The sequence below is a fragment of the Bombina bombina genome, chromosome 2 (assembly GCF_027579735.1).
Source record: "Bombina bombina isolate aBomBom1 chromosome 2, aBomBom1.pri, whole genome shotgun sequence".
In the NCBI taxonomy this organism is placed as follows: Eukaryota; Metazoa; Chordata; class Amphibia; order Anura; family Bombinatoridae; genus Bombina; species Bombina bombina.
The window spans coordinates 453,237,402-453,250,626 of record NC_069500.1 but is presented as its reverse complement, the minus strand read 5'-3'; the positions used below and the strand labels follow the sequence as shown (position 1 = coordinate 453,250,626).

The 13,225-nt window shown below is 35.7% G+C and overlaps 1 protein-coding gene across 1 annotated transcript; it reads right to left on the bottom strand.

Annotated features, from left to right (window-relative positions):
• Positions 1–4,322: 4,322 nt before the first annotated feature.
• On the bottom strand, positions 4,323–5,492 carry LOC128646998 (putative nuclease HARBI1). Its single transcript, XM_053699808.1, has 2 exons — positions 4,865–5,492; positions 4,323–4,690 (listed from the first exon to the last, which is right to left on the bottom strand). Exons 1-2 carry the CDS (start codon positions 5,490–5,492, stop codon positions 4,323–4,325), a joined length of 996 nt encoding a protein of 331 aa, XP_053555783.1.
• Positions 5,493–13,225: the final 7,733 nt, after the last annotated feature.

The window sequence follows — 13,225 nt, the reverse complement described above, 5'->3', positions numbered from 1 at the left end:
TTTATTTTTTATTTAAAGATTGTAAGATAGCATATTGGATTTCATTCCAGAGTTTTATAAAACAAGTAAACAATATCAAAATTAAAATACTTTATCTTGTGATGCTGCATGTAATATAAAGGGTTAATAAGTATTAGGGCACATTGAAATTTTGTCAAATATAACTGTTGAAAATAAAAGGGGCGTTCAACCATTTATATGTGAAATCATTCTAAATTTATGTATTACCCAAAAATAATTTATTTATATTTTTGATTGCTCAACATTATATTGCTACATGCATGTGATGCATATCTAGAAATTATTTCCACAGCATATTAAACACTGCATCTCTTCAGAGCAAAAGAGGTGATTGTATCCTGTGAACTATTACATTTATTAATTAGAAGATTGTAGAAGCACCTCAGGCTCAGGCAATGAATGTTGTTGAAAATGCTGATGAAAAGTGCTTATTTAAAGGAACAGTCTACAAAACAATAGTTATTGTTTGAAAAGATAGATAATCCCTTTATTACCCATTCACCAGTTTTGCATAACAAACAAAGTTATATTAAAGGGACAGTCAAGTCCCAAACAAACTTTCAACAACTTTACAAATAACATTTAGCAAGAGATTTGCTTTGTTCTCTTGGTATTCTATTTGAAAGCAAACCTTGGAAGGATCATATGATTTTTATGCCCTTCAAGTCCGCCTATATTTTATTTACTTTTCAGAGCAAGGGAGAGCTAGCTCATGTAGGCCATATAGATAGCATTGTGATCACGCTCGTGGCTAGTGGCAGACACTGCACTAATTGGCTAAAATACAAGTTAATAGATAATAACAAAGTCATGTGATTAGGGGAGGTTAAAAGATGCTTAGATACCATTTAGTCACAAAAGTAAAAAGTGTATTAATATAACAGTGCTGCTTTTGCAAAAGTGGGAAATGGATAATAAAGGTATTTTCTCTCTTTTTAAACAACAAAAAATGCTGGTGTTGACTGTCCCTTTAATATACTTTTTACCTCTGTGATTACCTTGTATCTAGGAACCTTCTTCCAGTCCCCTGATCACCTGAATTTTATGATTACATTTTAATCAAATTTCAAATTTAATTGTAAGTCCAATCTGAATAATGAAAGCATAATTTAGACAAGACTGTGCCTTTAAATACAATTAATTTAAAATCCCTTACTTTGGATTCAAAGCATAGTTGTTAATAGTTGTATATAAAAGTTTTTGGGTTTATATTACTGCATGAAATACATCCATATGCTTTCCTATTTTGTATGTAATATTCTTTTAAAGGGACAGTAAATTATGAAAGCTAAAAAAATTAAAATAGAGCATGTAATGTTATAAACATTTCCATTTTAATTTTATTACCAATTCTGCTTTGTTCTCTTGATGTACTTATTTAAAAGATAAACATTCATTTGAACTGTGTTGGTTATGCAAAACCGAATGTTTAATAAAGGGATTATGTAGATTTTTTTTTTTTTAAAAAACATTGTTGGATGTCCCTTTCAAGGTGCATGTAATACAAACATTTTTATAGCATTTTTGCAATGCAGATTAAAATGTACAAAACCATGAAAAGTTCATTATATGACTGTTTTATTTAGGGCATATGTATTTTTGCATGAAATAATAATGTACATGTGTGATCTATCTGCACAAGGCATATTATTTTTTAAATTTAATTTTTTAATATTTTTTTTTTTTATTAAAAAAATAATATTTTTAAATAAACAAAAACCAATCACAAATATATTATGATTGGTGTGTTAAACGTCAACTGCAATGTATTATTATTAGTTGAATGGAAAAGGAGTGCAATCCTTGCTGATGGCTGTGACTTATATTAATGAAATTTACAGATGAATCTGTGCAGGCAACAACCATAATATATCTAACCCAAGTGTTGAATATGTGCTTATTTATCATTACTAAGAAATGAGATTACAAGAGAACAAATCGATATTAAAAATATTATTGTTTATAAATGTGTATTAAAAAGAGAATACATTGCACATTCATGCAACTTTAATTTTGATTATAATATTAGTTTATATTTACAATAGGTACCGAACGGTGTCATCAGCTGTCGGAGGAGCTTACAATTGTGGTTAGGCAGATACAGGAGAGTTTATATGATGAATCACAAGATCTGATTGGTAGCCTACTGAATGACGATACACAGATAGAAAGGTATCTTGAAGATTCAGCTGCTGCCGCCGCTGAACCTGCTGCACCAGGATCTGACCCTGCTGCTGCCGCCCCTGCTGCCGCACCTGCTGCCGCCCCTGCTGCCGCACCTGCTGCCGCCCCTGCCACCGCACCTGCTGCTGCCCCTGCCGTCGCCCCTGCCGCCGCCCCTGCTGCCGCCCCTGTTGCTGCCCCTGGCCATGATGATGATGGAGCAATAAATAATATGGTCAATCTGGGGAGGCAATATAGTGACAATCAACAGGAGTTGATTAGGACATTGGGTGTATATATTCAGCAACAGGGGCGTCAGGTGGAGATGCAAATGGAATTGCAAAGGGAGAGAATAGCTATAGATCTACGTAGGGTAGCCATAGAGGAAAGGGAGTTGGTGCAAAGGGAGAGAACAGATGAGGAGAACCGAAATTTCAATCGAAATTTATTTCTGTTGATGCAGGGTACCCTTCAAGAATTACTTTCTTCAAGAAGGGAAAGATCACCTCCACAATCTCCCACTGCCTCTAAGCGGTCTAAAGATTAGTTTTTTGATTTATTTTGTTTGTATTATGCATGAAGTAATGCTTGTTATAATTTAATAAAAGAAATTATTTTGATGATTATCTTTATTGTATTTTATTTGAAAACAATGATGTTTTTAATTACTATTCATTGGTCATATCTAATAAGTTATTAAAGGTACAATGTACACCAAAGTATTTTATATTTTTAAAAATAAATAACATTATTAAACATTGACCGGTTATGCAGAACCAACACAACTATATTAAATGGACATAAACACAATAATAATTAATGTTTATGTTAGAAAATAGAATGTTATTTCTAACTTTTCTAGTAACAACTTTAATTGTAGAATTTTAGTCATTCACTTGTTCTATATTGATGAAATATGAATGTATGGAAGCTCATGAACAGGTAATAACCAATGTTATTGATAAATAGAAATATATATATGTTTTCAACTCATTAAAAATAATGTATATGCACTAAAGTGCCGTTACTCAGTGGGCATAATAATTACTGATATTACACTACATAATATAATTTGAAGCCCGGGCTTAAGATTCAAAAATATCCTTAGCACCCCTAAGCTTGGGTGTGATGCCTTAACCCAGTGTTTGTCAAACAGTGTGCCATGGTACATTTGTGTGCCATGAGAGATCCTCAGGTGTGCCACGGCAGACTGACAACATTGTGAGATATTTCTTTAATTTTGCTTGTTTTTTTACTCCCAGTGCAGGGGTGTCCCTCTTTCAAATTTGTATATATTGGGAGGTATGTGACAGGCATCATGTACAACCATGACATATTGCTATTCACTCACAGACATTCAGTATGATTGTTTGAGAATGAATGTCAATATGTCACGTATAGTTTGTAGGAGGCATGGCATCACAGCACAATACATACAGTGTGATGTGTGTATGTATATAATATATATATATATATACTCTATTAGGATACGTGTGATTTTTTACAATTTTTGAATGGTGGTGTGTCACAGTATTTTTTAATTGAAAAAAGTGTGCCATGAAAAATAAATAGGTTAAAAAATCAATGCTTTAACCAATGGAAAATGGTCAATCTCCCTGATAATGTTTTAAGGCAAAATGTAATAATGTATCTACACATATAATAAGAACAACAATATATATATATTTGATTTGGGTGGATTTTTGATTTTTATTATTACAAGCTAATCAGGGAGACTACACATCTGCCATTGGTTAAAGAACACCACCCAAGATCATGTGTTAAACCTGTATTGCATTGATGCTGATTCCAAAAATTATATACAAAGATGAGGAAAATAGAATATAATTTAATAATAAAAATTGCCTTCTCGATAAATCATGAAAGATGATGTTTAATGTACCTTGTATCTAAGCATTTTCTGAGAGCCCTATGATAACATGGTCTATCACTTATAATCTATTGAGTATTAATTAGAAATATTTCATTAAAAAAAGAGTCAGGTGTGAAATGAAGAACATTTATTTGAATACATATTAACAATTAAGTTAAACTAACATAAATAGCCTCTTTTGGGATAATTTTAAACATAAAGATATGATGAAACAAAAGAACATATGTACATAATATTTACATAATCATTGTTCAAATAGAGCATGGATGTAATCAGATCGAGCTTGTACTCCACTTGCATCAATTTGCTCTAAAGGTGCCACATTGTCATCATACTCTACTTGTAACATAGAAATATCAGCATCTGGCATGCGTAATGCTAGGTTGTGGAGCATGCAACATATGAGAAATATCAGGGATACTTTCTTTGGTTTGTATAGAAGTACTCCCCCAGAGAGGTTTAAACAACGAAACCTGCTTTTCAAAACGCCAAATGTGCGCTCTATAACACATCTTGTAGATGTATGAGCCTCATTGTAGCGCACTTGCGCAGGAGTTCTGGGGTTCAGCACAGGAGTGAAAAGCCATTGGAGACATGAATAGCCTGAATCTCCTGTGTGCAAAAAATAATTTGATTTTAGCAATATGAAATACATAATATTTTTATATCCATATATGACAATTAGTAAGAGATATTTACCTAGGAGAATTCCCTCTGGCATTTGATGATTCTGAAACAGGTCATAAACATGCGAATTTCTCAGGATGAAAGAATTATGTGTTGAACCTGGGAATCCTGACCGGATGCTCATAATCTTCAATTTGGCATCAGAGATGACCTGTATATTTAAAGAATGGTTACGCTTGCGGTCACGATAGGGCAATTCTCCTAACTTTGGAGGCTGCACTAACACATGGGTACAGTCAATTGCACCCAAAATGTTTGTCATCCCAGCAATCCCATAGAACTGCACCTTCACACGATGCCAATCCTCTGGTGTTTCCGGAAAATGTACATAATTCACTATCCGTTGGTGTAAGGCTTTTAATACTACAGTTAGATGACTTGAAAAAGAAGCTTGGCTCATCCCCACAACTAAACTTGTTACAGCCTGAAATGATCCTGTGGCGAGGAAATAGAGAACAGCCAGCAGTTTTAACATTCCAGGGATTGCCTTTGTCCTATAAGTTATAGGTTCAATGGAGTCTTTGATCTCCAGATACAGATTCTCAATTAAACCTCTATTCAAACGGAATCTCCGAACAATTTCCCTGTCACTCAGGGTATGTAACCCTATTCTAGGTAAAAATAACCTTGGCCTTCTGCGTCGTTCATAACGCTGAACTAACTCCAAAAATCTCCTTCTTTTGCGTCTTTGTTGTATAGCAATGCAAAATAGATTGATCATCTCCATCTTGGTAATGACTGCATACATCAAACTTTCTATGCTGTTAGACACTCCCTTTTATAATGACCACTTCACCTGCTGAAAATGCAGGTGGAAGCAACATATTGATTGCTGCAAGTTTTGGAAGAGACAATTAAGGTATATGATTTTTTTGTATAGATATATTTATACATATTTTATAATTTATATATATTTGATACATAGATATTTATCTGAAAATATATAACAAATGATAAAAGGAACATAAATGTTTTTCATTAGAAATCATTTCTAATTCCGATTGAGTTCTATAGCATCCGCGAGCTCAGAGGTGGCGGATTGAGAAATAGGTACGCTGCGTCGGATGAGACGCGAACGTAATTGTTGAACTTTAGATAATTTCGGGACAGCTTCAAATTGTTTCGAATAGGAGAGCGAATGCAGAGGATTACGCTCAATTTACACATGATTTCAACTCGCATCGATCTGCGTCGAATAGAGAATGGTGGATCGTATGTTACGTCATAAAATTCTAATTATTGCGATCTTAAAGCTTTGATAAGTAAGGCGCATCCTCATCGCGCCATGTACGACGCGGAATTCGGGCGTATTGCAGGTTGACACTTTGATAGATGGGCCTGCTAGTGCTAAGTGTTATGGATAAAACATACTTTTGCACAAAACACATCACAAACACATTAAAATAAACTATTTTTAAAAATGAAAAATATTATTAATATTTGCCTAGATTGCGAGTTTTGCATTATTTGGCTGTGTGCAAATAGCGCATGCGTAATGTTTATTGTGCAATCTTTGTAACATAGGTATTATAAGTCTGAAAAGAACGTAGTTATGCATTGCGTTAACACAAAATACTGCATTTATTTTACTTGCGTATTAATGGATTCCCCCATAGAGATCAATGGAAACTGAAAAATAAACTGATTTTTCATCTAACACTCAATATCATGAGAACTACACATTGCTCTGTCACATTACACATACAACTTAATGGACACCAATAATAATCATGTCAAATGTACAAACAACAATCGTTCACACAACATAGCAGATTCGCATTCATCAATCACAATTATTTACAACAAATACTACATAACATTTACACAAAACAAGGATTCAACAAATACATTTGGATCTGCATCATGGAAGAAAAGAACAAGAACAACAAATTACACACTTATACACAAAGGAAACATTTGCATTGGCAATTAGGAAAGGTTTCACAAAAATAATTATTTAGAACAGTTAACAAACACGATAGGATCAAAAATTATTATTGAGATTTTGTGATAGTAAATTATGAAAATGTTCTGCAAACGATCGCTATGACATCATCACATTATACACATTCCTTAAAAACATATGTGAATTTAGAAACTCAATATGAGCATGTGCAAATTCAAACAAATACTCCACATTGCACACATACAAATCATCACAACAGCACACCTGGACCTTGTTTACATTGCAAACCGGTGCAAGCATTTTTATAGGGTATATAAGCATGCTCTGAACATGGATACCTTGACTGTATTGCTTTTTCGAGACAGGTACAGGTCTAGGTGTCAGAGGTAAGAGATAGTGAGAGATAGTGAGAGAGAGATAGAGAGAGAGAGAGAGAGAGAGAGAGAGAGATAGTGAGAGAGAGAGACTGAAAGAGAGAGTGTGAGAGAGAGAGTGTGAGAGAGTGTACAAATCTGTCTTGGTGAGTTGAGTTTGCGAGTGCTGCTTTGTTTTTCATTCCTTACACATAGTTAAACATATTTACTTTCATTTACACGCAAACACATTCAATACATACATACACATAGCAGTAACACTATATGCACACACATACACTCCGATGGCTTCTGACCAAGGAGGGAGTGGTGCTTTGTTGGATACTGTGTCTAATCCAAGCCCAGGCTTTCAGCCTATGGAAGGCCCAAATGCTACAGTCAGTAATTCATCTAAAGAAAGTTCATAAAGTAACAAAAGCAGTTTAGAAAAGAAAATGGCTGGTGTTTTACAAGAGGCTGAAAAGGCTGAGTTACAGTGTGAGGCTGAGCAGGCAGACACTGAAATCTGTGCACTGGACGGAGCTCTAGAGGAAAAGTATGAAAACATTGAAAGACTGAGATGTGATATAAGTAAAGAAGAACAACAACTGTATCAGCTGCAAAAGGTAAATCCTTTAAAGTTAAAGAAAGGGAAAAAGTCTGAAAAGTTTGAAGAAATATCAGTCAAGTACCTAAGATTCTTTATGTTTGGAACAGCCAAATTTCTGATTGGAACAGCCAATAGAATGCGAGCTCAATCCTATTGGCTGATTGCAAAACATTCTGAAAAGTTTTAAGAAATATCAGTCAAGTATCTGAGATTCTTTCTGTTTGGAACAGCCAAATTTCTGATTGGAACAGACAATAGAATGTGAGCTCAATCCTATTGGCTGATTGGATCAGCCAATAGGATTGAACTTCAATCCGATTTGCTGATTGCATCAGCCAATAGGATTTTTTCTACCTTAATTCCGATTGGCTGATAGAATTATGTCAGCCAATCGGAATCTAAGGGACGCCATCTTGGATGACGTCATTTAAAAGAACCTTCATTCAGTAAGAAGACTCCAGATGAAGAGGATGCTCCGAGCCAGATGTCTTGAAGATGGACCCGCTCTGCGTTGGATGGAAGAAGATAGAAGATGCCGTCTGGATGAAGACTTCTGCCCGTCTGAGGACCACTTCGCCCGCCTTGGATGAAGACTTCTCCCGGCTTCGTTAAGGACTTCGGCCCAGTTAGATGAAGACTTCTGCTGCTTCCTTGAGGATGGATGTCCGGTCTTCAGAACAGTAAGTCGATCTTCAGGAGGTTAGTGTTAGGTTTTTTTAAGTGTATATTGGGTGGGTTTATTTTTTAGGTTATGGATTTGGGCTGTAATAGAGATAAATGCCCTTTTAAGGGCAATGCCCATCCAAATGCCCTTTTCAGCGCAATGGGGAGTTTAGGTTTCTTTAGTTAGTATTTTATTTGGGGGGTTGGTTGTGTGGGTGGTGGGTTTTACTGTTGGGGGGGGTTGCTTGTATTTTTTTAAAGGTAAAAGAGCTGATTACTTTGTGGCAATGCCCTGCAAAAGACCGTTTTAAGGGCTGTTGATAGTTTAGTTTAGGCTAGGGGTTTTTTATTTTGGGGGGCTTTTTTTATTTTGATAGGGCTATTAGATTAGGTGTAATTAGTTTAAAGATCTGTAATTTGTTTTTTATTTTCTGTAATTTAGTGTTTTTTCTGTGATTTAGCTAATTTAATTTAATTTAATTGTTTTTAATTTAGTTAATTTATTTAATTGTAGAGTAGTGTTAGGTGTTAGTGTAACTTAGGTTAGTTTTATTTTACAGGTCAATTTGTATTTATTTTAGCTAGGTAGTTATTAAATAGTTAATAACTATTTAATAACTATTCTACCTAGTTAAAATAAATACAAACTTGCCTGTAAAATAAAAATAAACCCTAAGCTAGCTACAATGTAACTATTAGTTATATTGTAGCTAGCTTAGGTTTTGTTTTATAGGTAAGTATTTAGTTTTAAATAGGAATAATTTAGTTAATTATAGTAATTTTATTTAGATTTATTTAAATTATATTTAAGTTAGGGGGTGTTACGGTTAGGGTTAGACTTAGGTATAGGGGTTAATAAATTTAAAATAGGGGCGGCGACGTTGGGGGCGGCAGATTAGGGGTTATTAAGTGTAGTTAGGTTTCTGCGACATTGGGGGCAGCAGATTAGGGGTTAATAAGTATAATATAGGTGACGGCGGTGTCCGGAGCAGCAGATAAGGGGTTAAAAAGAATAATGTATGTATCAGCGATGTTGGGGGCGGCAGATTAGGGGTTAATAAGTGTAAGATTACACATGTTAGGGTGTTAGGGTGTTAAGTGTAAACATAACTTTAGTTTCCCCATAGGAATCAATGGGGCTGCGTTACTGAGATTTACGCTGCTTTTTGGCAGGTGTTAGACTTTTTCTCAGCTGGCTCTCCCCATTGATGTCTATGGGGAAATCGTGCAAGAGCACATACCACCAGCTCACCGCTGACTTAAGCAGCGCTTGTATTGAAGTGCGGTATGGAGCACAATTTTGCTCTACGCTCACTTCTTGCCTATTAACGCCGAGTTTGTAAAAACCCGTAATACCAGCGCTGTAGGTAAGTGAGCGGTGAGAAAAAACTGCTCATTAGCACCGCATAGCTCCTAACATAAAACTTGTAATCTTGCCGTTAATTTTTTTTTATTTTTTGTAACTTTAGAATGTTTTAGTTTAGGTAATTTGGGTTTATTTAATGGGGTGTTAGGTTAGGGGTTGTTAGGTTAGGGGGTGTTATGTTAGGGTACTTAGTTATTTAGATAGTTATTTGCGTTTGGGTTTTTGGCGGTTTAAAGGGTTAATAAGTTAATTAGGTTTATTGCAAGTTTTTTGGTTTTGGGGTTAATAGGGAAATTAGGTATATAGCAATGTGGGCTTTTTGCTGTTTAGGAGTTAATACTTTGGGTAGGATTTTTTTATTTTTTGTTATATTTTGTGCGGGCTGTGTTTTTTTTTTTAAATACGTGATGCGGGCATTTATTTATTTTTTAATACTTGATGCGGGTGGTTAGTTTTTTTAAAAAAAATACTTTAATGTGGGTGATAAGTTGTTGCTTTTGTAATGCTCCGTTTGCCTTCGCTGCATCCCGGTGGATTCCAAAAATGGTAGGGTGGTGAAAGAATCCACATTCAGTGGATTCTTTCACCACCCTGCCATTTTCAGAATTCTTTTTTCCTCGTGCAGCCAACATTCCATTGAGGATGCGTGCGCAACTGGCAATGGACATTACAAACACAATTATAGTAAAGATTGTTTTTAATTAAGTTAATGTGTAAAAGATAATAATGTGATGATATTGTCTTCTTACACTTGTGGAGCACACTCTGTATTTAATAGGATTCTATGGGACCTGGTCCATGGAGGCAGATAGTTTGCAGAGTGTGTTTTACAAATATGATGAGACAAAATCATCACATGCTGTCCTTATTGATTAGATTGATTTGTTTCTGTGATGCGATGTCCAAACGTGTTCTCCTAATACAAACCAACGACTATTACAATGTCACATGATGGCATATTACTGTGTTGATGCAAACAACGTAGCTTAAAACAAGAACATATGCTAACATATACTAATCCTTATGGCTTATTGGTATATCTACATGTGCTTGTTAAATAAATTATTGTTATTATTATTATTAACAGATATTTGTAGATAGCCAACAGATTCCGCAGCACTATAAATATAGCTGGTATACAGGATAACATTTATAGGGATCAAATGGGTAGAAGGCCCTGTCGAGAGTTGCACTTTTGTAGTCAGTTCTTATGAAGGCGATCTACAAACAGCTGGGCTCATAGGCTTACATTCTAAGAGGTTCAAGGGGAAAGCGATGAAGTTAGGAAATGTTAGTGTTGGTTGTATGCATCCCTGAATAGTAGAGTCTTTAGAGAGTGCTTGAAGCTGTTAAAACTATGGTAGAGTCCTGTGGAGCAAGGCAGAGAGTTCCACAGGATGGGGGCCAGTCTGGAAAAGTCCTGTAAACGGAATGTGAGGAAGTAACAAGAGAGGAGGAGAGGAGGAGATCATGAGCAGAGCGAAGTCGATGGGAGGGAGAGTATCTGGAGACAAGGTCTGAAATATAGTGGGAAGCAGTGCAGTTCAGGGGTTTATATGTCAGCATGAGGATTTTGTGTTTAATCCTGGAGGCAAGATAAAGCCAGTGAAGGGATTGGCAGAGAAGTGCAGCAGATGAAGAGCAACGTGTAAGGAAGATGAGCCTGGCAGAGGCATTCATTATGGATTGTAAAGGAGCTAGGCGGCAGCTAGGTAGACCAGAGAGGATGGAGTTGCAGTAGTCAAGACGGGAAAGGATGAGAGAGTGGATTAAAATCTTAGTTGTGTCTTGTGTAAGGAAATGTCTAATTTTAGAGATGTTTTTAAGGTGGAAGCAGCAGGCTTTACCCAAGGACTGAATGTGAGGAGTGAAGGAAAGGTCTGAGTCAAGTGTGGCCCCAAAACATCGGGCATGCGGGGTAGGGGTAATGATGGAATTATTAACAGTTATAGAAAATTGGGGGGTGGAGATTTTGGAAGAAGGGGGAAAAATAAGGAGTTCAGTTTTGGAGAGATTTAGCTTAAGGTAGTGAGAGGACATCTAAGATGAGATATGAGAAAGACAGTTAGTGACACGGGTTAGTAAGGAAGGACACAACAAACCAAGAATCCAGCACCTGAAAGTAACAAGGTGTGCACGCTTCAGAATACTGCACTGTACTCTACACAATATAAAGTCACAAAGAAGAAACAGCACCAACCAGTAGTTTCCAACAGATTTATTCGTGCAGTATGCACAGTGAACAGCCAGATCATCAAACAGCAACGTTTCGACTTAGTCCTTAATCATGCATAGTTACACCTGGAGATCATGCAGCTTAAATATACCTGTAAACCACACCCATTCCTTTAAACACCTTTGACATATGGAATGTTAGCACCATCTGGTGGTCATATATAAAAACATTTTTTCTCTAACAGAATATGAAAAGTCAGGTTAAACACATATTGCTCCTAACAAATCTGAAAAACATTTTAAACATATTGAACATATTAAAAACATTTTTAAGACAATCAATAAATCATATACTCTAGAGACATAGTTAGTGACACGGGTTAGTAAGGAAGGAGGTAGGTCTGGTGCAGAGAGGTAGATTTGGGTGTCATCAGCATACAAATGATATTGAAACCCGTGGGACTTAATTAAGGAACCTAATGATGACGTATAGATTGAAAAGAGAAGGGGAATTGAGGACAGAGCCTTGAGGTACCCCAACAGAAAGTGGTAACGGGGATGAGGATGCTCCAGAGAAGGCTACACTCAAGGTACGGTTAGATAAATAGGAAGAGAACCACAAGTGAGCTGTGTCGCAGATGCTGAAGGATTGGAGGGTTTGGAGCAAAATAGGGTGGCCAACAGTGTCAAAGGCTGCAGACAGAGCAAGGAGGATAAGCAAAGAGAAGTGGCCTTTGGATTTTGCTGTAAGTAGGTCATTGGTAACCTTGACAATTCTCTGTCTCTGTGGAGTGATGGGGACTAAATCTAGATTGCAGTGGGTCAAGAATAGAGTAAGGAAATGGGATAGATGTGCATATATAAATAAAGCAAATATTGTATTTTTTTAAAGTCTGTATGCCATATTTCTTTTGATGTGTTGACAACATTGAATACATAAAATAAACTGTATTTTTTTTAAAGCTAGATTAAAGTGTTTTACTTATTTTGGAAATGTATTTCATTTAAATGTGAATGAAAGCAGAAAATTATCTTTCATGATGTTGACAGAGCATAACATTTTAAACAAGTTTCACATTTACTTATATTATTTAATTTGCTTCATTATCTTGTTATCCTTTGCTGAAAGATTTTCATAGGAACGCTCAGGAACAGCAAAGAACCTAGCTTCTATCTGCTGATTGGTGGCTGCATATATATACCGATTGATATTGCCTCACCCATGTGTTCACTTAGAAACCAGTAGTGTATTGATGCTCATTCAACAAATTATACCAAGAGAATGAAGCAAATTTTACAACAGAAGTAAATTGGAAAGTTGTTTAAAATTGTATGTTCTACATAACTAATGAAAGATACATTTAGGGTTTCATGTCCCTTTAAGAGT

Coding starts and splice junctions, on each gene's coding strand:
- LOC128646998 (XM_053699808.1), bottom strand. CDS start 5,492: ATGGAGATGATCAATCTATTTTGCATTGCTATACAACAAAGACGCAAA. Junction 4,691..4,864: donor CATCCGGTCAGGATTCCCAG/GTTCAACACATA, acceptor TTTTGCACACAG/GAGATTCAGGCTATTCATGT.